The sequence below is a fragment of the Periophthalmus magnuspinnatus genome, chromosome 6 (genome assembly GCF_009829125.3).
Source record: "Periophthalmus magnuspinnatus isolate fPerMag1 chromosome 6, fPerMag1.2.pri, whole genome shotgun sequence".
Classification (NCBI taxonomy): Eukaryota; Metazoa; Chordata; class Actinopteri; order Gobiiformes; family Gobiidae; genus Periophthalmus; species Periophthalmus magnuspinnatus.
In genome coordinates, this window is record NC_047131.1 from 23,707,260 (window position 1) to 23,731,855 (window position 24,596).

The 24,596-nt window shown below is 39.0% G+C and overlaps 1 protein-coding gene across 3 annotated transcripts in view; it reads right to left on the reverse strand.

Annotated features, from left to right (window-relative positions):
• LOC117371878 (polypeptide N-acetylgalactosaminyltransferase 18-like) overlaps window positions 1-24,283 on the reverse strand; it is a 123,377-nt gene extending 99,094 nt beyond the window's left edge. For 2 of the 3 annotated variants that reach the window (XM_055222582.1, XM_055222581.1), the window contains exons 1-2: window positions 23,825-24,077; window positions 16,972-16,979 (exon numbers count right to left, since the gene is read on the reverse strand). In XM_055222582.1, coding sequence (XP_055078557.1) covers window positions 16,972-16,979; window positions 23,825-24,077 — 261 coding nt within the window. Of the gene's footprint in view, window positions 1-16,971; window positions 16,980-23,824 lie in introns of all 3 variants that reach the window. The other variant, XM_033967555.2, reaches the window with a different exon arrangement.
• Window positions 24,284-24,596: the final 313 nt, after the last annotated feature.

Sequence of the window (24,596 nt, forward strand, 5' to 3'; positions counted from 1 at the left end):
TTTTTTAGATCATTTTTATAATATAAGCTATATTTTATATTTAGCATATTTCCAAAGTTGTGAGTCAGACAGACCACAGTAGTCCAGGGTGCACCAAACCCGCCTATCCTCTGAACTGTGAAATTCATTTGTATCATGCTGAGAAATTTTCTCCCTTTCAGAATTCAAAGTTATTATAAAATTCACACAACTATTGATCCTTTTTCTTAGCTCTGGTTTCAATTCCATTTCTGAAAACATTAAAAACACAGTTTGATGATTTGCTTTTCATGCCATTCAGTTGAAAAGTGTTGCAGATGGCTTTGCAAATTCAAATTCGGCACAACGCACACACTCCCATAGCATTTGTGTTTAATTTATGCATGCGTGTCATTTAATCATTAATAGCATCTGTTGACAGGATACCATTTGTGAATTCAAATGAATATCTTGTAGAGCCATATCCAAAACAAGCCATGTCGTAGCAGAGAGCAATGTTAGCCCTGCAGCGCTGCTCTCAAAGTAATGGGATCAGCCTACAAACATACAATCTCAAGAGGCATCCGGCTATTAAACTTCATTAATTATTGAGCGACATACTGTATAAATATATACAAATGCATATCCATGTATTCAGTCAACAAACACAGGCTAAACTAATATTGCCAGAGAGTTGAACATGTTTTATCCTCCAAATAGCAGGAACTGTGTTGCAAATTGAAAGCATGTTTGACCTTGGAAAATGTATTCAACTTCAACTTTGCCTTTACAATGTTTTGTAACTGGCTTTATCACAACTGTATAACGGCACTGCATGTTGCATATAAAAAAAGTGAAGTATACAAGTCATCAGGTTCAATTTCTGTTCTTTATTTCTTTTGTTTGTGCTGATTTATCCACACAAACTTTGACCTTGTGGAAGAAAATGTATTATTTTCTGGTTTTAGTCATGATTATTTTGTGCTTTACACTTAAAGGCATTAGTGATACCATCAAAGGGGGTCTTCACCTGGTGCCCCCTGCTGTCTGTCCCGTTATCTCAGCTGTACCAGATATGATCATCCTTTGAAACAATGACCTCTGTTTTGCCAACAGGGGGTTTATGGAGGTGCATTGTTACTATTGTGAAAATCTGTCAAATGTTGATCTGCATACTGTCCTCACCTCTGCTTATAAAATGCTCGCTTTACCTTTGCTTGTGGTCAGCTTCCTCCACAGACACCATGTGTGTTGGAAGCTCACCTTCTGTTACCATACAGAAACCAATAAAGACGCCACTACAGCAAACCAAATATGACTTTGGAGTTTTGTCCTAATGTCAAGCACAGCTACTATAGCCCCGCCTGTTTCATTAGACATACATGGATGCTATCGACGACCTCATAATTAGTGCATACTGCAAATGATTTTAAACCCCACCAGAACAATAGCCCAAAAGAAGAGTGAGGTGTGAAATTGAAAAGCTCTGTTAAAATGGGGAACCTGCAGATTTGGCCATGGCAGCTCAGTAAAGAAATGTGCTGAGAGGGGAGGGAGTCACTGGTGCAGGCCATTAGAGAGGTCCTTAAGATGGAGGTCATACTCAAGGCCAACAACACACTAAGTACCTGAACACAAGCAGCTGGACTATTTTTACAGCTCATAAACAGGCTTGAAAAATATATAGATGTTACTACACAAGAAAACTAGTGCTTTAAAATGGTCGACATAATTGTGGAATTGTAACCAAAGCTACTTTATAACAAGTACTTGAATGACTTGATTGATATAAGGCAATTACACAATGTGATCATCATTTAGTTATAGGGTAAATGCATTAGGTGTCAAAAGCAATAAAATAATACTACATTTCTTTAGTGGATTATTGAGGCCAAGTTTGTTTATCTGGCCCTATAATTATAAACACTGCTGTCATAAATACTAACACCCATTTCGAAATGGTGGCACTGTTGTTTCTGTCAGTAATGTACTGTAGACTAGTGAATTACAAATGAGTCGTTATCTTCTTCTGTCTAACAGAATATGTAACCTAGAGCAAGACAGTAATACTCTGTAATTCTAACAGAAACGGTGACACTGAGGAGAAACTGGTGCCATCATGAAGAGCCTCTTCCATCAGTGAAGCTCAAACAAAATGAAAATCCCTGTGTTTATAGTACAAAGGCGGGTTCTTAGCTCCATAAACTCCCCCTGATTTACATTAGTCCAATGTCACATATCTCTGAGCTTAAGTGGTACCTGCAGACTGAGCCAGTGTCAAAAATATGCCTTCAGCCAGACTGTGCAACATTTGGTAAAAAAAAATGTGATATTGTAAAAATGTGCTGTAGGCTAGTAATCTACAGATCAATATTACAGTGATACAACAGCAACACTTTCATTTCTGCCTCACACAATGCAAGCCTCATAGTAGATGCAGACATTTGCTCGTACAATAACATTACATTGTGCACCCTTATATTTAACCTCAGTGAAATCTGGATGGCGTGAGATACGGCTGTGAATTTTTAAATCCCTGGCGATTCATTTCGAATTTGATTATTGGGGTCCCAATTCGATTAAAAAATAATTCTTGACTCTAAAACGATTCTAAACTCTATTTTTCATTCAAAATTATTCATTTAATTTGCACATTTCAAGTTTCCAGGTGTAACAAGCTTCCATGTAAACTGTACACCCATATAAAACACAACTGTTCTAAGATGAGGCACGAACAAGAAAGAAGGTACCTGAAATTTGATTTGGTTGTAGGCTATTTATTTTATTTGATCATAATTCAATAAAAATAATAGCTCTATTCAATCATTATCTAGGCCCAGTTCATTCATACTGCAGTGATTAAACATAAATATGTAGGCCTATATGAAGGACTAGGTAAAAAGTATAAATATTTTCAACTGAATTTAATTTACGATGAACGATAACATGAACTTAAAGGGCCGACTGGAGCATTAGCTTCAATTTGATACAACCAACAACGCAGCAAACCACAGAGCAAAAGTGACTCAAGATAGCACCGATGTCCCGTGTGTCTCTCCTCTGTCTCAACACGGTCTCACGTATATCTCCTCTGTGTGTGCATGTGCGCGTGTGTGCTGTGTGTGTACACAAGCTGTGTGTGTACATGTGTGTGCTGTGTGTGTCTGTGTGCGTGTGCTGTGTGCTGTGTGTGCTGTGTTTGTGCATGTGTGTGTGCTGTGTGTGTCTGTGTGCGTGTGCTGTGTGTATGTGTGTGCTGTGTTTGTGCATGTGTGTGTGCTGTGTGTGTCTGTGTGTGCGTGGTGTGTGTATGTGCACGTGCTTGGTGTGTTTGTGTTTCCATGTGCTCGGAGACAGCCCCCCTCCTCCTCACTCTGGACTGTTTATATGACTTTGTTGCATAACACATGTTTTTAAATGCATTTAATACAACGCAGTTGCCAGTTCACTGAAGAAAAGAAACATAATTTAAAATGGATTTTTCTGAATTTTGGAATCGATCCAGAATAGTGGAGAGGTAGAACCGCGATTATTTTAAGTTTTTTTTTTTTCCAACACTCCTAGTGTGGCATAAATTATATACATATATATGAATGTGGCCAGAGGAGCGCTTGGCTCTGCAGCAGAACCCCAGCCTCTTTTTATTCTAAGTGCTGTAAGATAAAGCAGCTTCAGACAAGTCTCAGGAGGGCCGACTGACCTGGGGGGATTTCCGCAGGATAAGTCCGACTCACTTTTTAAACCAAAGCTCAAACGTGAGTCAAAGTTTGATCCGGACTTCCTTGTCAAGGGAAGGTGGTCAGGGCAGAGTGTGGAGAGGATCTATGGTTTATATACCAGGTCTGTCTCAAGCATGTCCCATCTGACTCTGTCCCTAGATTACCAGTACTGCATTGCAACAAACTTTTCCTTCCACTATTACCCGAGTAAGAGCCTAGAGAACAAGCAGTAAGCAGTATAAACATTCTATACTATAAAATGCATAGCTTTTTTTAAAACGGGAGTGCCATTTTCTGCACTGTTTGTTTCAAATTGCTTCATGGAATTGCTTCCAAATGGCTGTGTAAAATTGGTGTATTTGTTTTTTTGTAAGTTGGTAGCTCAAAGACATCTTTAAAATCTCGATTTCTCAGGTTTACCTATAACAATCCATACTTATAAACGAAGCCATGTGAACTGTTTATCTTTTCTTTTCTTCTATTGTATTTATTTTTTTCTATTCTACTGTCTTGGGTGTTCTACCTGTTTGTGAATAATCCCCGGTGATTAATCGTGGTGTTTGATTTCATTATATTGTCTGACGATTGTGACGTTGATGATTTGTGTGAAAGTGACCAAGTACAAAGAACCTCATGCGACTCTCTCACGTGATGCCTCTTAATAAGAAGGCATGTTGTAGCACAAAAATGTATTTCACACGGGGCTTGAATAAAATGTCCAAGGCACACTGACTTTATTATTATTCCAAATGGGACACCAATGCATTGAAACCAAGTTCACTTAAAAGATAGACACAGACAACAGTAAGAGGCTGATCTTTTACTGTAATGTTATTCACTTGTCCTACAGAAAGATTTTTTTACACAAGATCCATTGATGCACTCACCGTATTTGTCTTATTTGCTTTTAAGTGATGTTTAATGTTTTCATTAGTCATTTATTTTCTATTTTATTATGACCTCAACAGTAGAAAGAGGATGGTAAAGGTGTGGTAAAATTGACTTCAATGTTATCTTGAAAAAAAAGTGTATGTTGCATAACTTTTTAAACTTACAACAGCCCACAAACATGGATTGATTTGGCCCAGCCTTTAGGTACAGCCTTATTGTAAGCATTTACCTGAGATGTCACTGCCTTGACACCTCTGTTTTTCATCTGACCAGAATTTGCATGATTCACAAACCTGGATTCATATAAGGCATCCATTTCTGCTTACATTGTGCCTGTGAGCCACGCTGCTGAATGTGGCATATGTGTGTCCTGTGAGCATAAGGAGAATGCATGGTGCTGACTTGGCTGTGATACTGACTCAATAGCTTCAAAAGGTGGGTCCTGTAAAATTTATATGTTTGTCACCGTCCAATTTCAAAGTCATTCATGTGTTTTTTTTTTGTGTGTGTGTGTGTGTGTGGAAGCGCATGCTGTGTTTGGAGTTGGATTATGTTGAATAGGTGTTTGAAAAGTATGAAAAATGCCCTATGTGCTTTTAGCTTGTGGTGGACCTTCTGAATCAGACTGTTGGGCTATATGCTGTAATGCTGGAAACTTGTAGATTGTAAGCACTTTTCCTAAACAGGAGTTAACCATAGCAAATATAGTGTACTTTATCAAGGACTTAACTGTGGAACGTTGAGGTGTCAAAATGGGTTATGGGTTAGAGATATTGTTGTTCATAAAAGCTCAATACGCCTGTGAGTAAGTAAAAGCTTATGAGCGATTATTTCCTTTCCTCTTAGTAATTCAAAGGCAGTAAAGATGCTAGCCTGAGTCGTCATTGTACTGACAAGGAAGGAAAAGATCTAATCATGGTATTTGTCAGTGCATTGTTGACTGCAGCCAGGCGTGAAATCCAAACCCCACTGCTGACACTGCACATCACAATCATTAATTCATATAGAAACAATGCAGAGCACACCCGGCACATCAGACAGCATCATCAGTGCCTGTAATGCACACATCACATAATCGTGCAATATCTGCAGTGCAAAGCTGATCAAGTGGATTAAACAACACAAGAGTAGTGACCCAGGACAGCAGTGGAGGTCCCATAGGAGAAAAATGGAAACATAATCTATATGGAGACATTCAGTTACCTTTAAATAAGCTTGTAACATATAATAGGTACAGACACCCTCAGGCCACACACCAGTGAATACAACAAGGGCAGGAGTGGAAATATGAGTTTTTAACCAAGCTGCAGGGATTTGGCACCTGCAGAAGTATTATTTTTTACAGTAATTTAGACAATAATGAGGAATTTAGGCAATGGTTTAAAATCCAGCTATTTGTACAAAATGTCTGTCATTACTTCACTCACTATTAAAGACATAGGAGTATAGTATATGTTCAGACCACACCACAAAATATGTTTGAATATTTTTCTTATAACAGTTATATTATTTTACATTATCAGTGACTCACTGAGCCCCCTGGTACTCTCCAGCTGAAAGATTACTGCTAACAATGTGGCACACAAAAACAAATGTTTATAACATGCAATACTGAGATTGTAACTATAACATATTGCCCATATTCAGTATAGTACAGTGTAAAAATCTAATGTGTCAAAAAAGGCACAGAACAGAAAAGTGAACACTAATAATTAATATTCATTAAATGTAGGGCAGCAGCTTGCATCTGTTTCGGCCTTTTTTTTTAAAAACTAAATCGAACCGACCAGATGCTTGCAAAGTTACCCAGTCTAACTGTCTCGTGTGTTTGTCTGCTAATAAAAAACAAATGGCTTCTGAGGAAACCTTTATCTATGGTTTATATGAAGTGACAGCTCTGGATTGGCAGCTCATCCAAGACGGATGAATTTGTCAAGTTCTCGCCACACAATCATACCACTTCATTTTCCTCCAGTGGCTCTTTATTAGATTTCAAATGACCTCAAAGACTGCCTTAAATCACAGTGCCAGCCATAACAGCCAATCCTATCCACATAAAGCACTGAGCTGCAAATATAGATTAGCATCACGACGTTCGACCTTTGCAGCAGGTGCACACATGGGGAGATGGACATGAGAGGAGATGGAGATGGAGAGATAGAGGCTGTCCTGATAAAGGTGAGGGTTTGTGGAGAGGACAGCACCTCATGATGGAGAGGTTTAAGTTAGCAATTACTTGTCTTTATGAGTTCTTCCATAGAGGCTTAAGGCAGGCCGTGAGACAATCCATGCAGTGTGTCCTAGATCTTCCCTGTGGCCTCCCCCTGGTGGAGAATACTCACTACACCTCATCAAGACAACAGGCAAACTCCTCCGTCAGCTCGACAGCGTCTAGGTCCAGCTACAACGCTGCACGGACTGTTGCACTGTTGGTTGTCCACCAGCACTGCCTTGTGTTTTCACTCAGCGTCGTGGTGAAAACTTTCCGATGACTTGTTCTCACATCTAATGTGAGAAGCCCTCCCCTGTGTTGGGGGCCTGGTACAAAGCAGTTTCACTAAAATAACTTTCCTCCAAACATAAAATAAGCCTGTATATAAACAACCTTTGTCCTCTGCTCTTTGCCTCTAACCCGACCTCTGGAGCAGAAGGCGGTGCCGGGGCTTAGAGTGAGTGCTCTGACGGAGCAAAACCTCGTAAGAAAAGCTGCTGAATCTGTGTATTTTGAGCTTCTAATGAGATTCAATTATTTGTGAACATTTTTATTATCTGAATTATAATTAGCTGATAATTATTGTGACGGAAATTATCATACATCTCTACCTCTAAGACAATGGGGAGATAAAGACTAAAAAGGAAGGGCTTTTTTTTTATTAAAATATTATATTTTTACTCAAACTGTTTCTCCCACAGACAACTGTGTAGAGAGAAAAAGTAGAAACAAAAAATACACAAATTAATAATCAAGCCCATCTCAGACTTAAGACTTCAATTAAATTTCTTCTTCGGTGTAGACCTTTTTAAGCCTTATATTTCACACTTTCAAATAAACTATTCCCCAGTTTGGTTCATATGACGGTACATTTTCCCCTCTCTTAAAAAAGGAAACACATAGCAGTGGTTCAGCTCCTTCGGGCAGAAACGAACATTAAAGACAGCGTGGTTCATTACTGAGCTAAAGCAATGGGCTCTGTAACCTGCTCAAACTGAAGGCACCAAGACAAATGTGCCCAGCAACATTACGGTCGCAAAGCACATCACAGAGCAGCCAACTCCCCGCTGGTACTACCCCAGCTAGAGAGGGGGGGAAGGGGGAGGGGGACTACTGGGGGTAGGTGGTGTGGAGCTGAGCACGCAGGATTCTGTCCCCAAGGAAACTCAAAATACTGCTCAAATGCCTGCTTTACCCTGTATTTTCTTTACATTGTTATTCCACTGGTTTTATCCAACAATTTTGAACAACAATGTTAGTCAAATTGGGAGTCATAGGATGTAGGAAGAACATATTGCAAATAGTGGGGCTTTGTGCATTAACTGATTTAAAGCCACAGTAACTTGTGGCTTTAATTCAGTTAATAAAAGCAGGTTGTTTTATGAGTTGTGTTTATTATTCTGAGTTGGCTTGCATCTCCACAAACCTGACCCTTATTTGGAGGAGGGCCTTTTGCTCCTTGTTTTCATGGAAATGTTGTTGCTTTGGCCATAATCTTGTGGCATAAAACTGATATATACACATTGAGGATTACATACTGTACCTTTAAGTTGCATATAATATTAAGTAAGTAAAAAAAACACAAATATTCAAATAGCAGAGCACTTAGTGGAACCTAATCCCTAATACAATGAAAGCGGAACATCCAGAGTAAACCTAAGGCCAAGCCAAAACTTTATGTTACTAATGTGGTGAATATACAGGTAACCGTAGACAAAAGCAAAATCACTGACCAAATGCAAAACAGGTCCTTGATTTCTTATATGCAATCAACTGTGAGTGGAAATCAGACCCACAGCTTTAATAAGATACAGGTTAGTAAAACATGGATGCATGTGGTGTGTGGGGGTGTGTGTGTGTGTGTGTGGGTGTGTGTGGGGGAGGTGTGTGTGTGTGTGTGTGGGTGTGGGCACTATAGGGCAGCCCTGTGTGTGCATTTGGGCTTAGACCTGTTCTGGGATTCTGAAGGTGAATTGAAACAGCTGATTATCGGAGCAACAGGAAAGGTAATTCTCTGGGAACAGATTGGAACTCTTTCGCCCACTCTCTCCTCTTTCAATTCCCCTATTTTCTATTTTTCCCATGTCCGCTTTATCCCCAGCTCAATCAGCCGACTAAACGTTGGTTCCTCTAGACTGGATGGACACTAGGGCTATTTTTCCAAGCTTCACAAACTATTTTGCCTTTAAGGTGCACTCTGATGGAGGGTCCACCACCTGCTTGTCACGAAGAACATGTTATTGCTTTGGTTGGAATGCCACACTGTTTGATGTCACCAGGTCAAATTACAGGTCAGATTTGTAGAGAGGGGATCCCACTCACATTACAGGCAAAGCAATACCATCATAATGAAAACAACAGGTGGTAGACCCCCCTTGCAAAAAAAGTGAATAGTGAATCTTTAAATTGAGTCTTACAGAAATTCACACACACACACACACACACACACACACACACACCCCCACACACCCACACATACACACACCCACACACCCACACACCATTTAACATATGGTTTATCCTTACGTTGCCTCTCTAGACAGTCATCTTGTTCTACCTCCTGTCTCTGGTGTGCTCCCCTCCTCAACTCCTCCCCCCGTTCCTCTTTCATCATTCCATTTGAAAAGCCTCTAGTTTCTGACGATGATTGCTGCCAAGAATGTTCCATCACTGACATAATTTGACTGTTGCTGTTTCATTCAATCTTCTGCAGGTTCCTTTTGGGGTAAATAGACTCAATCTCTTTGAACCAATAAAAAGAACTCCAAATAAATGTTTCAGGGCGCTTAGTAAAAGTAACCTCTTCTGATGTGGATCCTACAAGTTCCAAATGTGAATTTTGCCTTGCCAAGATTTAATTTGCCACCTCCGTTCAGCTTGGGTCACTGGGGCCAGTCTACACCCATGTGTGCGCACAGATTACATTGAGGAGAGTTGGTGAGTGACAGCCAGTCAAGAAGAAAGGAGGCACCAAGACAGTAGTAATAGTCCAAATTCAAGTCCATAACCTTCAGTTGAAAGCTGCAGTCTGGGAAAAAGGACACAGTAAATTCTGAGCAGCACAAAAGCCTGTTACAGAGAAAGAGTTCAACTGATCGTGTTCTGTGGAGAAATGTGGCCATCTTTAACGTGTTATCCACCTATTTTCCATAGAACTACACCAGAATTTTTTCATCACCATTTGTCATATCAAATTTGAGTGTTGATTACTGTATCAACACTTTGAATAATCTTTATATTTCTTTATTTCACATAGATGACCATTCTGTATGTGAACAGCTTAATGAAAACAAAATGCCTGAATGTGAAAATTATTGCAACATTAACAGCCAGATACAAAAACACTTCAGATTTACTTTTTAGATTCCATTAAATGACTTATTTTGCATCAAAAATGTCCCCATATTGTTATTTGGTATAGAGACCTGAATAATCCCAATAATCAACAAACCAATTAATCTTGATGTACAGTGTTTGCACCAAAGACTAGCTTAATAAATGTTAGTAAAAAGAGTTTAAAGCAGATAAGATTAAAAATAAAAAATAAAAAATACATGTCACAGTCAGATGGCAGTACTCATTATAACAGCCCCTGTGGTTAAAATAGAAGTACATGTAATGAGTCTTTAGGAGAAGCTCCCACTCACAACATACAGCATTTACTCTTATTTAATATTCTAGTAGTCTCTCTGTTATGGTCTGAACATAATCATGGCTGGTAATGAGGTCATTCATTTAGCTAATTAATGCACTAACGAGAATAGGCAGTGCACATATTCTGACTAGTATATTCCATATCTAGTAATTTCTGTTTCTTTATGGAGATTTCCTAATTAAAATCTGGAATACATTACTGGAAGATACATTATTTTTCTCATGAGACTTACAGGCCTCTTCTGCTTTGGAAATGACAGATGTGAGATGATTGGGACATAACAAATGATCATGATGTAATGCAGGACTTTGGCCCAGCGGCAGGTGCTTTGGCACGGCAGGTGCTTTGGCGCAGCCTGCCCGTGCTCCAGTCGACACAACAGCCCCAGGCAAGTATTGAAGCTAGCGAGTCACCTCCATCACACCAGGATCAGCAGACAAACACAAACCAACCATCTACTCAGAGCCATGCCAAAATGCCAACATGATCATGGCCTACAGAGGAAACAAGGTAGAAAGTAGAAATACACTTTTGGATGACTCTGCACACCATAAAGCAACAAGTTGTGTTTCAGGTTTAAAGGACCTGTAACTCAGGTATTTGTCTTGCTCCAGTACAGATATATTGTATATGCAGTGCAGCCAAAATAATCTGCGGTGTACTGTCTGCATCTAATAATATAATCAAGGAATCAGGAAGTGAGCACTTAGAATGCTAGTTGTTGCATTACCATGATGGCAAACTCCACTGTGGCGTCTGAAAAATTGCGGTGAATAATTAGGATGCTCAGAATGTAAAAGGGAGGAATAACTTTGGACCGCTGTAAACCATTTAAAATGAACTAGTTCCATTGTTCATGTTTTAAGACACTAAAAATCAGGTACAGTACCTTTCATTATATTCTGCATTAAGAGAGACAGAAAAAAACAACTATAGTACCATGGTGGAGGTCTGGTCTCTGAGCACCATGCCAATAAAACTACTTTCCTACAGTGTGTCTCATATTTGTCCATCTGATTAGGTTATCAAAGATTACAGAATCTAGATCCATTAGGCTGAAACACAAAACTTGTTAATGCTATTACACTGTCTGCAATGTACTCAGCAAGTCGTCTGGGCTCATGATGGGGTACTAATGCACATTTAAATAAAACTGATTTTCTGTCTCACTTAAATTGCACAAACTGCTTTTTCCCGTTGGAAATAATGTCTTTACTGCAGTTGGGATCAATTTGGTTAAAGGGAAAGAAATCAATAGGTTTATGTTGGACCATTACATGTCTGAGAAGAATGATGATCAATATTTTTCCTCTATGGAGGCAACATTTGGGGATTCATCTACTTAAACTAAAAAACAGCATAGCAAAGCATGTTACTTCAAAACATTTCCTTCAGTCCATTGTTCTGTCTCCAGCTCAAACTTGAAACACCCCAAGCTGCAGGACTAGGTGAGAGCCCAATAAGAAACAACAGTTGGAGCCCAGAGGCATGGGATAATCACAAGAGTCTTTGAAGAGCATTTGTGTGTGGGGTAGCCGGATGGTGCAGGGGGAAGGAGCTCGCTAAACAGCCGCTGGGTCGCTCTGAGCTGCTACAGGCCTCGGTTGGCAGAGAGCAACAGTGGGTGGTAAAACTCACACGCATCCCAGATAATCTTCCAAAGCAAAGGCAATGTCTGAAGAGAAGAGAAGAGAGCACAGCGCAGGTGCCTTTTACAGTTCACTCTGAGATTTAGCACATCAATGGTATTCAAATCCAGTTCAGGGCCAGGACTCTGCCGTTTGTTTGTGAAGGCTTATTTTGAGGCACATGGGTGTATATATAATGACAATGACAGCCTTTAGGTAGGTGTTCCAGAAGTCTAAAGGAACAGAGCGAGCAAACAAGTGTGTACTGTATATATGGTAATACACTGCTGTAAAGTAATAACTGTGGCTTTCTACAGCCACAGTTTGTGCATCCTTCTAAGGCCGTACAGAATGGCATTACACAATTAGAACAAAATACAGGATTTATTGGATTTGACATTTTTTTAGTTACAGATTTACTATAGCAACTTGCGAGTCTTTTAAATGGCAGTAATTGTTTCCAAGGTAATAAGCTATATTTACTTAAATTTTCATTTAATGTAAAAGAGGAAAGATGAAATTCTTTAATTTTTAAATACACAGAGACTAATCGACTTAATGCGCTTAAATGAGCAATATGTAGCACAGCATATGCAATTTGTACATCATTTGAGAGATTATCAAAAAAAAAAAAAAAAAAAAGGACCCGCCAGCCAACCTCCTACAATTTCCACTGTTTGCAGGCTGTCAAAAGTCACTGTATTTTAACAAAAATGCCTCATGCCAACTGGTTACTCTTTGTAGATACCAATTCAATATAATCATGATACCTCTCTACCTCCAGCATTCAGCACTCCAGCATTCATCAAACCTCCAGATTACTGAAGGGTCCTGCCTTTTACGGGACCCTCTACTTACCTCCTCACAGTGAACTTGAGAGAGGAGGCGAGCTGAGGTAACTGCATAAACAGACAGCTTTATCCTAAATCCCATGTCCGGACCACGAGGACACTCTTGGAGCAGAGCACGGATCACAACAAATCAATCAGGCCCCCATCACAAAGCAACACGCGGCACTGAAGGTGTTTATGGCCTAAACAAGAGAGTGGAGAGAGCCCGTGGGGATTGGACTTCAGACACCAGCCCTCGCTCCTGTCTGAGGGACGACATGCTCTGACTGACAATGACAAATGGGGTTACAAAGTCTACAAGTCAGGCAAACAAACATCTGTCCAAAGTGCTCCCAAACTTCAGTGGACACAATGGGGTTTAGGATGGCTCCAGACAACTTTACCTTAATATTATCATCTTAATTTACATAAGAAGAAAAAAAACAACAACAGTAAGCTTGTGATTGAATGTAAAAAAAAAACAGCCATGTGTTCAAAACATCCACAGAGATGCTTCAAACAGTATAAACAACAAATGAGCTATGGAACTGTCTGGTAACCTGCTGAGTGACTACTGTCAAACACATTTAATACAATATAGTGTCACCATATTAAAATTTCAACCTGGATTTCAACAGTAAGGAAAAGGTACAATACATATTACCGATTTTGATCACTCTTTTTTAGACAATAAAAGCATAGCCCTGTGGGGTAAAAGCTGGGGTTGATATAGATGCAGGAAAAGTCCAGTTATGTCCTATTTAAATGTTGTTAGCAGTGATGTGACGCCCAATCAGGTACAGCGCCTTTAACAGGCAGAAAATTAAACCAGATTCTGTGATTTTCTGTTTATTTGGGAAGATCTGAGATTCCCTCAGTTTTAATGTAGATTCAAATGTTTCATACATATTATAAACATATTAAAAAGCCATATTCAAACAATTCATTGCCACAGATTTACTTGTCATGATGATTAGCCATACACCCACTGAGGTCTATTTTGAAATGCAACACACCAGACACTTGAACAGAGCTAACCTTTTGTGTCTGCTGCAGCAATTAGCACCTATAGCAGCATTAAGTGATTATGCTGTAACTTGCCCTTGACAGTTTTGACAGCTATGGCCAGTGTATTTTTATCTCACATATCATATAGAGTAGTATATGTAATATTCCGGTCTAGCATAATTGGTCCATGCCACTTCTTGCCAGTCCCCTGGGGTCCAATTAACACAATGGACCGTATGACAAGTAATATGCAGTATCTTATGGATGGCAAGTGAAAAAAGTGAAGACTTATACAATCATCAATGTTAGCAAGACAGACATTAGAGTGAGACTGTATTCTGATCTATGACCTTATGACCTTTTATTATGTTATGAAAGACAGTTGGTGGTTATGGTTAGCACTAGCAGAATTAGAAAAAAATCTACCAGTTATGTTCAAAATAAAGCATGTTTGACCAAAGTTTTAATCACAAAATGTTAGACTGAAAATTATATGCAACAACTATAGCACATTTTGTTGTACCTTCACCACCAAACTATGTTCAAAACAAAACACCAAGCAACGCTATTTCTTACCTGTATTGACTTGATGACCTGAGGGGACCAGTAGCAGTCATTTCTCTCCTGGGATTATAGAGCACTGAAAAATGGGGACTTTCCTAAATAAATGTTTGGGACAGCAGATCTGGATGTGTGCTTCAGGCCATGTCACTGAGGACTGGTGTTGCCTTGTATACACACATTTGCCTCAGTAGAGAAAACACCGAATACCTCTCATTGTCTTATACTAGCTTTCCCATATCACTAGCAAATTACATCAGTATAACAGGAGGAAATATACAGTTCAAATTACTGTCACTGAACTGTAACGTTACCCCATACTTGTGCTGTCTGGAGCCATCATCTTATTTATTAGTTTTTCTAAAATTTTGACGTTAATCCGAAGAAGATGAGACAGGCTACACCCGGTTTGTCGGTTTGTTAATGCAAACTTAAGCACCCAAGTAATGAGTCTTAAATATGTGTGGTCACATGTGGGATGTCACTTTCATATGCACAGAGAGAATCACATTAGCACCGAGCCTGACACAAGCCGTAGCCATTTTAACTCCAAAGCCTGGCATAGCTAATGACTAACAAATAGCTGAGTTAGATGAGACGGGCTGCATTTAAATAGCACTTATCAACTCCTGTGACATTTGCCCAACTTAAAAATGATGGAATTCAGTTTGGGATGCATACAAAGTTTAAATTTCTTTGTGCCTTTTTCACTCTGGTTCCTCTGTATATCGTTGTAACCCTGATACTATGCGATACTGAAACTAGTATCAAAACTAGATACTCATTTGAGCAGGTATTGATCCATAAATAGGAAAACATTTTTATCAGAACTAGTGTTTCGAATGATCATTGAGTTGAATTTGAAATTGGTATCAAGCATTAATCCTTCCCCTTACTCTCAAAAACAAAGTAACAAAGTATCAAAGTATCATGACAACACTTCCACAGAAACCTCTCCATCATATTAAAAATGGACATGAGTGATCCAGTAGTGGAGAAGTGACACTCGCATTCACTCATCAATATGGCAGAACAAACTGAAGCATCCCTACATTTGGCATTGAACAACAAAGAGGCTGGTGGCCAAGAACCACACTCCTTCATCACAACTGCCATAATGCTGTCTAATTATTCAGTCATTAGTTTGAAATGTGAATCACTTATATGTTCAGATCTGTAGCTTCACTCCTGAAGAAACTTAAATCCAAGTAAACACAATGACACCACAGAATATCCTATCCTTCTACTGATAGTGGTTTAATTTCAGTTCAAGGGAAATTTGTCAAAGTCCAAGTTAATGTAATTATAAAAATAAATCATCAAGTTACATCCTTGTTTGGAAGACTACAATGTATGTTTGCTGTATTTAAAGCAGTATAGCAATATTTTTTCAACCTTTTAAATTGTTTTATATTCCATTTTTACATTGTATGCTTGAGTTTTTTAATTTAGCAAGTGTACAAATTGTGAAATTATCCATTCTCTGTACATCTTCCACATCTAATCACAATGAATGCAGCCACAGGGACCATCTCATTCTTCTTCTCTCTGCTGTTGTGATGCATATTTATTTTTTGCAGCCTCTGGGTTTTCATTCACTTCCTGCTTTAAGAAGTGCACTGACAGCAAATGTGTCAGGCATTTCTGTACTTGACAACTTTATGCGGCTTACTGCCTGCGAGCGCCTTTCCCGAGCCCAGCCGGAGGAGTGTAGCCGTGGGCCTGGGCTGTGAGAAGACCTCCCTGTGGTGTTAGAACGCACAAGCCAAGAAACATTGGTGGGATTTATGAGTGACAGAGGATCTAATGTTGGACACACTGTCAGTATAAAGAAGAAAAGCTCTCTTCAAACAATGACATGTGACTGTGTATGTGCCAGTGATGGTGGTCCAAGGTCAAACAATGTTTCATGGCCATACTCAAAGGCACTGTACCTGATTATTACAGTCTTAAAAACTGGAAAAACAGAGCTAGTTCATTACACAGTTTGCAGTGGTTCATAGGTATTCCTTACTGACCTTATGGTTTCCAAGCATTCTAATTATTTACACCAGTGTTTATAAGAGCTTTTCACAACTGTCGGAGATCAGAGAAGAATTTTGCAGTGATGGTAAAGCCAAAAATGGCTAGTATGCTAACGTGCACTTTGTGATTATCTGACAATAAATGCTTTCTAATTAGATCCAATACTTCTTTTGGCCTCAAGAGCTGCTTATTCAATATATCCTGATTATATTTATTTAATTTTATAAAAATGTAATTCTCATATCTACAATCTCTAAATGAGTTCTAGGACAGAAATGAAAAGTGCTCAGCAGTCTTTTCTTGACTGCTCTGCTACTCATGCAGCTCTCTCAATGCAAATTATGAACAAGTTATCTCAGATCATAACGTGCAGATTTAGGACAGAAGTTAGGACACTCGAGGTTATCATTGTGAGAGTGTGAGACATGTCCTGAGATCTTCCACCACAGAGCAGACATACCAGTGTGTCAAATTCACAGCAGACTGGCACCTCTCTGATGTGGTTCAGGAAGGTGCTCTGGACATATGGAGGAGCAGGACAGGTACAAAAGCAGCACTGAATGTGCACTGCAGGTGTACAGGCCGGAAAGAGGGAAGTTAGGTAAACAACTTAGTAAAATGACAGACTATTTAGTTTATTGTATGTGCAGCAGTAGCGTGAGGTGACTTTTATGGGGGGTTTTTAAGCAAGCACACTTGGGGTGGATGTCAATATTTTGTTGATAACAATTTAATAACAACACTTTTTAAATAAACTACTGACAAAATAGTATATTTAGTTTTACTGACATATTAAATGCATAATGAGTCATTTGGAGTCAAATTAGAGAAGCCTAGCCCTACATAGTATATTAATATTTGTATATAATAGTCGGCATTCCTATGCCTCAGTTATGCAGTTGAGCCTTCAGTACTATTGTTACCTATGCAATTATCATTATGCATCTAGAAAACATATGAGACATGCTCTTCACATTCATGAAGAGATATCAACAATAACACTGCACTGGTCAGACAGGTGCACTGGTTGATTATTTATATTTATATATATATATATATATATATATATATATATATATATATATATATATATATATATATATATATATATATATATATATATATATATATATATATATATATATATATAATTATTATTTTTAATCATAGAGTGTTAGAACAGTGCTCACACTGACCTTTCACAGATGCAAATCAAAACCACGTCTTTCCTGATGAAATGTCCTGTATTTCTGTGAGGCAGAGTAGGTCCGGAACAGCCATGTTTGTTTCTCCACACGTGTAATAGCTGCGTTATTCCACCAACACTGTTGCTCCTTCATAAACACACAGGTCACAGACTAGACATCTCCTATCAGACTGTGGCCTCTAGCTGCCCCTGCCGCTGTGAGTCCACTGCCACCATTTCACAAAAACTAGCCCTGAAACTAGCTCATGTTTGTAACGATTAGATGTTAGTTAGAAATACAGACATATAATCAAACGCAAGTTATTTTAGTCACTTGTGTTGAAGGTTGGCGTTGCTGTTGTCTTCCCCTGCAGTACATGTGCACACACTAGAAATCTCTACAACTGGAGAGCCACATGGTTGTTTTTAACAGCGCATGTTGAGAGTGCACCATGCATGGAAGTATAATAGCGCAGCATGGCCTCTGTAGCACGGACAACAACGCATGTTAATGAGACATTTGGGAACAGCGGTTGCTGCAGTGTGCTCAGTGACCAGTAGGGTGTAGTAAAGGACACTTCAACCATGCTTCAAACAGGAAGAAGTGAGGGGAAAACAAGATTATTTGGATATAATTCAAAACTATTTAATTATACTTTTGACATGGGATAATTTTAGATTTTATTGAACAAGCACTTCTTGCCTTGACTGCCCTGACTGGACGCCACTGGTGTGCAGGACAACTCTAGACTCAATCACCATCCACTTCATTGGTCCTAAGAAAAATTAGCAAATCTGCATTTGTTCAACTGACTCAATTTAGAATGAAAATTTGAAAAAAGATTAGATTAGTCTATTAAATTGTGTTCACCTGTCCCCGGCTGTGGTTCACAGTTCTACCCTACAGTTTGCTGAGGGTCAGCTAAAACAAATCAGAAATCAAATGATAAACCCATGCTCCAAGTTTGCAAAAAAAAAAAAAAATTAAAAATTAAACTTGAAATCAATTACACAAATGATACACAGATTTTTCCATTTGACTGGATCAAATGTTGTAACATGACATCACTTCACCCTGGTGTCAAATATGTTTCATGGCATCATGCCAAATCTACTACTGGACACTCCTCCCCACTGCACTGCTCTGACAACTCAGCTCAACTTACATTGACTCATAAAGATATTTCTATAAATATCACACTAAAGAACAACGCAGTGCATGGATGAGTTTACATGTGAAATTATAAAATTTTATGTCTCTGGGTTACCCTCATTGCAGGCATTTGTCAATAAAAGTGAAAAACGTTGTTATTTAACATAAAAAAAAAAAAAAAAAAATTATTGCTGAACCAGAGCCTTGGTGAAGTATGCGGCGAAACCTAATACCAGCGCTGGGGCCACCTGATATCTGACACACTACTGCGGATTCCCATTACCGCTCTGCTAAGTGAAGGAAACAGGCACTCAGAGCTAAACTCCAGATGGGACAGATGGGTAAGATGGTAAGATCACGGGAGAGAGGAGCTTCACAAAAACAGCACAAGATGGGGACTATTCACGTAAAGTCACTGAACGTCTCCAGGCATTGCTCCCAGAATCCATATGTCCATGTACACATTTATCCCAATATACCATAGTAATAGTATTTAGTAAGGGTAGTAATAGTAAATAGTAATTCATATTGTTAAAATTCTTCAACAACTCTAACTAAATATTTAAGGTACTGATTTGTAATGTGTTTAACTTGTATGTATGCACTGAATGGGTAGGGAAAATGTGAAATTATTGTAGAGTGAATTGTTGTAGTACATCTAGTTCTGCTTTTGTTGTTCAGAAACCATGCTTTTTGCTTGAACATACAATACCAGATAGTGTAAAGTTCAAAATCGGCTTATCTTACTGGCCTCCAACTTCACTGTCCCTTCAGAGGCAGAGAGCACTGGTCTTATATTGATTGCAACTATGCTGACGCAGTCCTCTGTCACTTCCACTAAAAGGTCTATTATTCAAAACCAAATTCCCTTGTTTCATTGCTCCTCCCTGTTGTCTATCGAGTTATCTTCCTTCATAACTGCTCTTTCTGTATCACTGACAAGGCCTAAACTCGTAAACACATGAGTGAAGTAGTGATAATGTAATCTGACGGGGCTCCGGTGGGTATATCCACTCACTGCTTCTACCCCGGGCACTTTCTATTAGCACAGTCAACAGTTCACTGCTCCATCAGGACGCAGCGAGGAGGAAGCTAAGTGCTCTCAGAATGCCGCACTGGCAAAGGTTATAGCTGACGCACAGACGCTAAAGAGGTGTCAATTAGCAGTATCTCCCTCATCTGATATATAACATTTTTTATACAAAGTCACAAATCACAAAATAATTCACTTTATGGAAGTTCTTCAAAAATAACTATAATTTTTAGCTCTGTGCTGCAGACAAAGATCACAAGGACATTCTTTCAGCAACAGTTTTCATGATCTTCTATGAAATATCCACATTTGGATTAGGCCTGCAAGATTAATCGTAATTTAATCGAAATTTGAATTGATGGAATTAGCAAATCTCAAGGGCAGCAATTTCTGAAGTACCTTAACACAACAAAATATCCTGTCTTATTCTACATAAAAGCTGCAAACCCTGTAGTATAGATAAGAACAAACATGTTCTGAAATGTCACTCTTCTATTAGTTTGTCAGTTCATGTTTCAGTCTTTTTGTCAATATTCCTGGGTGCATTTAATAAGTGAACTTTGAACAAAATCATATTATTCAAACATAAATATCAAAAATGGCTGAGCGATATGGCGAAAAATCAAATCGTGATCTCATCCTTGTCAAGATATACTATTTTTGTAAAATCAATATATCGTGAGTCCCTGCTTTTTTCAGCTCTATAGTCAATAATACTCTTCACTAGAGATTGACCGATATTGTTATAGTGATAGTTAGGGATGTGCAAAAATATAGAAATATCGATATATTGTATAATTTCATTTAATGATACAGTATCGATATCATGGGCTGCTGTATCGATATATCAGAGTTTTGTTTTGTTTTGTTTTTTTATTTTAGCAAATTATTCTAACACAGCTCTATATTTGTGTGGCTTGTTTAGAGGAAATCGTATCGTATTTCTGTTTTTAATAGTTTATTTCATATTAACTTGGTTTAACAAAGACTTTAAGTGTCACAGTTGTGGTTTAGTAAATATGTTGTGATCCTTCAGAGCCGTTAAACTGCACATGTCCCTATGTACATGTAAATGTGGAGCTCATATATCACTGTATTGAGATATGTATCGTATCGTATCGTAGCCTATGTATCAAGGTATGCATCGTATCAGCAACTTCTTAATGCTACCCAGCCCTAGTCATAAATTAGTTCAAAATATGACAACAAAAATATTTTTTTAGATTAAGTGTGCTGCTCATATTTTCAGTGTGATTACAAAGTGTAGTATTACAGATTGACCTACGAAACTGTGAGAAGCACCTCTTCACCACTGCCATGGTAACAGACATAAGTAGGAAATATTTGGGATACAGAAAGAAGCATTCATTTAGACTCATTTGAATTTGCAAATTTGCTTGTTTATCTAGAATGCAAGACCTGTGTCGTCCCTCAACTCATCTGTGCCGCTTACAGTATGTGCAGTGGAAACAAGTCAAGATATACAAACACAGGTTAAGAAGGAGCAGTCACAGCGCTATATTTGTGTGGCTTGTTTAGAAGAATGAAACTCATTAATGTAGATCATTTGATATTTGATTCACTGTTTTGATGATTAAGAAATTTTTATTTCATATTAACTTTGGTTTAGCAAAGACTGACTTAGTAAATATGTTGTGATCCTTCAGAGCCGTTAAACTGCACATGCCCCTATGTACATGTAAACGTGGAGCTCATATAAGCCGTGGATGAGTAATACTGGACAATGGAACATTCTGATGTGTTTTTCTAATTGGTAAAATGCACAAAACAAAATGTACTGTCATGTTCATTCATCTTCAATAAATGGAGGATAAATACAGTTAACATTTATTTTTGTGAAAATGGGGTTGATCATTAAGTGTCCCGAAAGCCTTTATTTTTTACTGAATCGTATCGTATTGTATCGAACCGTCAGTGCACTGTCTCGAGATACTTATCATATCGTGGCCAATGTATCGAGGTATTTATCGTATCAGCAACTTCTTAATGATACCCAGCCCTAGTGATAGTGTTTTTTCATGATCGATGCCGATACCAATTGTTTAGAATCCAGAGCAACCGATGGCTGATAAGCTCTGATATTTTTGGCCCGATATGTTGAGCCAATTTTGATTATTTTCCCCAAAATAGGTCATTTAAATTTACGGCAAACTCACTCAAAGCCCTTTTTTTTTTTTACCTCAAATCTTTAATATGAAGAGATCAATGCACACAATGTGACTACACAGATGTCTTAAATAGTTCAAATAAAGGCTTGGGTGTATTTTTAGGCACCAGATTGACCAAAACAAAATACTGTCCTATGCTGGACATTTAAGGCCGACAGCCAATACACTAAATGTCCAAATATCAACCTGATATATCGGTCTACCTCTACTTTTCACCACCCACTCATCCTATTGTTTAGCCTCTACCATGCTCTGAGTGAGTGGCATACGGCCCACCTCTAATCACAAATCTAATTGCAAGTGGAAAAATCACAATTAGATCCCAAATTGCCCAGCCCTACTTTGGATATAGTTATCAAAACTGAATCAGGTTAATAAGTTAAATACATCTATGCGTCAATAGCCCAATGTACAATTTATGTAGTGTTATCTGTCAGTGTTAGAAACAGAGAAATGAAAGTGGAAAAGGTTAGTTGCATTGCTCTGCTGGAGTCTGCTGGAGCTCTCAATGGGGCTTCTCTAGTGTTATTTATCTAGTGCCGTGGTGCATTGGATATTACTCCTAAATTCTGTCCTCACTTAGTAAATCACGGCTGTGTCGTGGAGCTGAAGACAAAGCAGTCTTCCCACTTCTCCTCACTTGATCTACAGCTCTACAGCACACTGCAGGGTCATTAATATGTGTAGCAGAGGAGGGAATACTAGTATGCATAAAACTAATGTACCAAATATTACTCAATGAATAAAGAAGATGGTAACTATAGTAACAATGCATACTCTGATTGTGCTGGACTAGGCAGGTCCAGATGTTGGCCTGGATACTACAACTGACCTAATCTGATTACTAAATGTAGGCTGTATGACAAGTTGGATGTGGCTTTAAAAGAATGATGACACAAACACAAATAGTCTGTTAAATGGGACACCGACTGTCAGAGGATTTGTTTCTTGGAGAATTCACTCAACCATTCATCTTTGTATAATATATATTGTAAATGAACTAAAAAAAAGAGCTTTGTATTGTATTATGTCTTGATAGACCAACAAGTGTGCATTTTTAATACTTGAACCTCAGTGAGCACTTTAGTTATAGGCTAAGTATAGAAATCACAGGCTGGGCTGCCATGGTGCACCCTCTAGTGCCAAAGTCTGTGCAACTAGTCCATACAAATTTGTGGTATAATTTTACATTCTGGTGTCTCTCTTTTTTTTTTTTTTTTTTTTTTTGGCACATCGCAAATACTCTTCAAATTTAATTTCATTGTAAATAACATGTCCCCTTTATGCATGCTGAAAAAACTCAAAGAATCAGACAGGCTGAATGTGACAACTGAGACAACTAGACCAGACACTTGGGACTTTTAGCACAGCCAGTATAACGCAATGCTTCTCATGTTTTCCCAATGCTGCCTCGTTCACAACTGCACCATGTTACCGCTATGACCTGTCACAGAATGGATTATTTAAGGAAAATAACAATAAAGAGGTTTGAGAAGGGTATTCCACACTGGCATGTAGAGTGATATTTAGAGTAATATCCTCCTTTCAGTCATTTTCTACTTAAAAATAAAAATGAATAGGTCTATAACATAAACTCCAATAAGACAATAATAAACCTTTTGCAGTTATAGGCTACATGGCAGTATGGATGCATTACGTAGCACCTGCTGAGCTGAGAAATCCACTGCTTTTCTTAGTCGAGGTCATTGCAAATAAGAGAGACACAACTCCAAGTTCCAAAAGACTGAAACTTTCGCAAACAAACGGTGCTGTTACCTCTGATGTGCTCGTTGACCACGCTCTCCAGCCGCTCCAGCCTCTCGATAATCTTGAGCGTCTCGCCTTTACTGTCCTCCTCCAACTTTCTGCTGTCGGTGTCCCCGCGGTTCTCGCTAACTTTGGACGCTCCGCTGTTGTTGGCCACGTAATTGGTCACCCAGCCCACGTACAGCAGGCACACGATGTTGGTCATGCCACTCAAGATGACACATGTCGATACCAAAGTTTTCGTTCTGCGTGTGCACAGCATCGCGCCCGTGCCTCCATGGGCTCGCCTCGCGCTGTGTCCACGCCGCTCACGCTACAGCTCCGAGTCCGCTCAAAAAGTCCACTTACGCGCGCTCACGTGGTGCCAGGAGCCATGTCTGTTCACTGTCCGAGCTGAGTGAGGTACCGTCCGGTGTGCAGCGGAGGAGAATCCCGCTGAGCAGCCGGAGAGCCGCGCTGACAGGCTGTGATCCCCCCATCCAGCAGCATCCTCAGCGCGCACCGTGCAGGGGGACCAATGGCACGGGACGGGGGCGGAGCCTGTTGCGCAAAACCAATCTCACAGCTGGCACGGAGAAGCGCTGCCTGCCATCACAATCACAAGAATAATGACAAAAATAATGACAATAATGACGATGAATGACAATAATAATAACAGCAATAATAATTACATTGATGTATTCACACAATGGGTTTTAGTTTTCTTTTTATAGGCACCATTTGAGCTAAAGTTTTCTTATAAAACATTGCTAATTTATCATCCCTCTGAAACGCCTGGGTA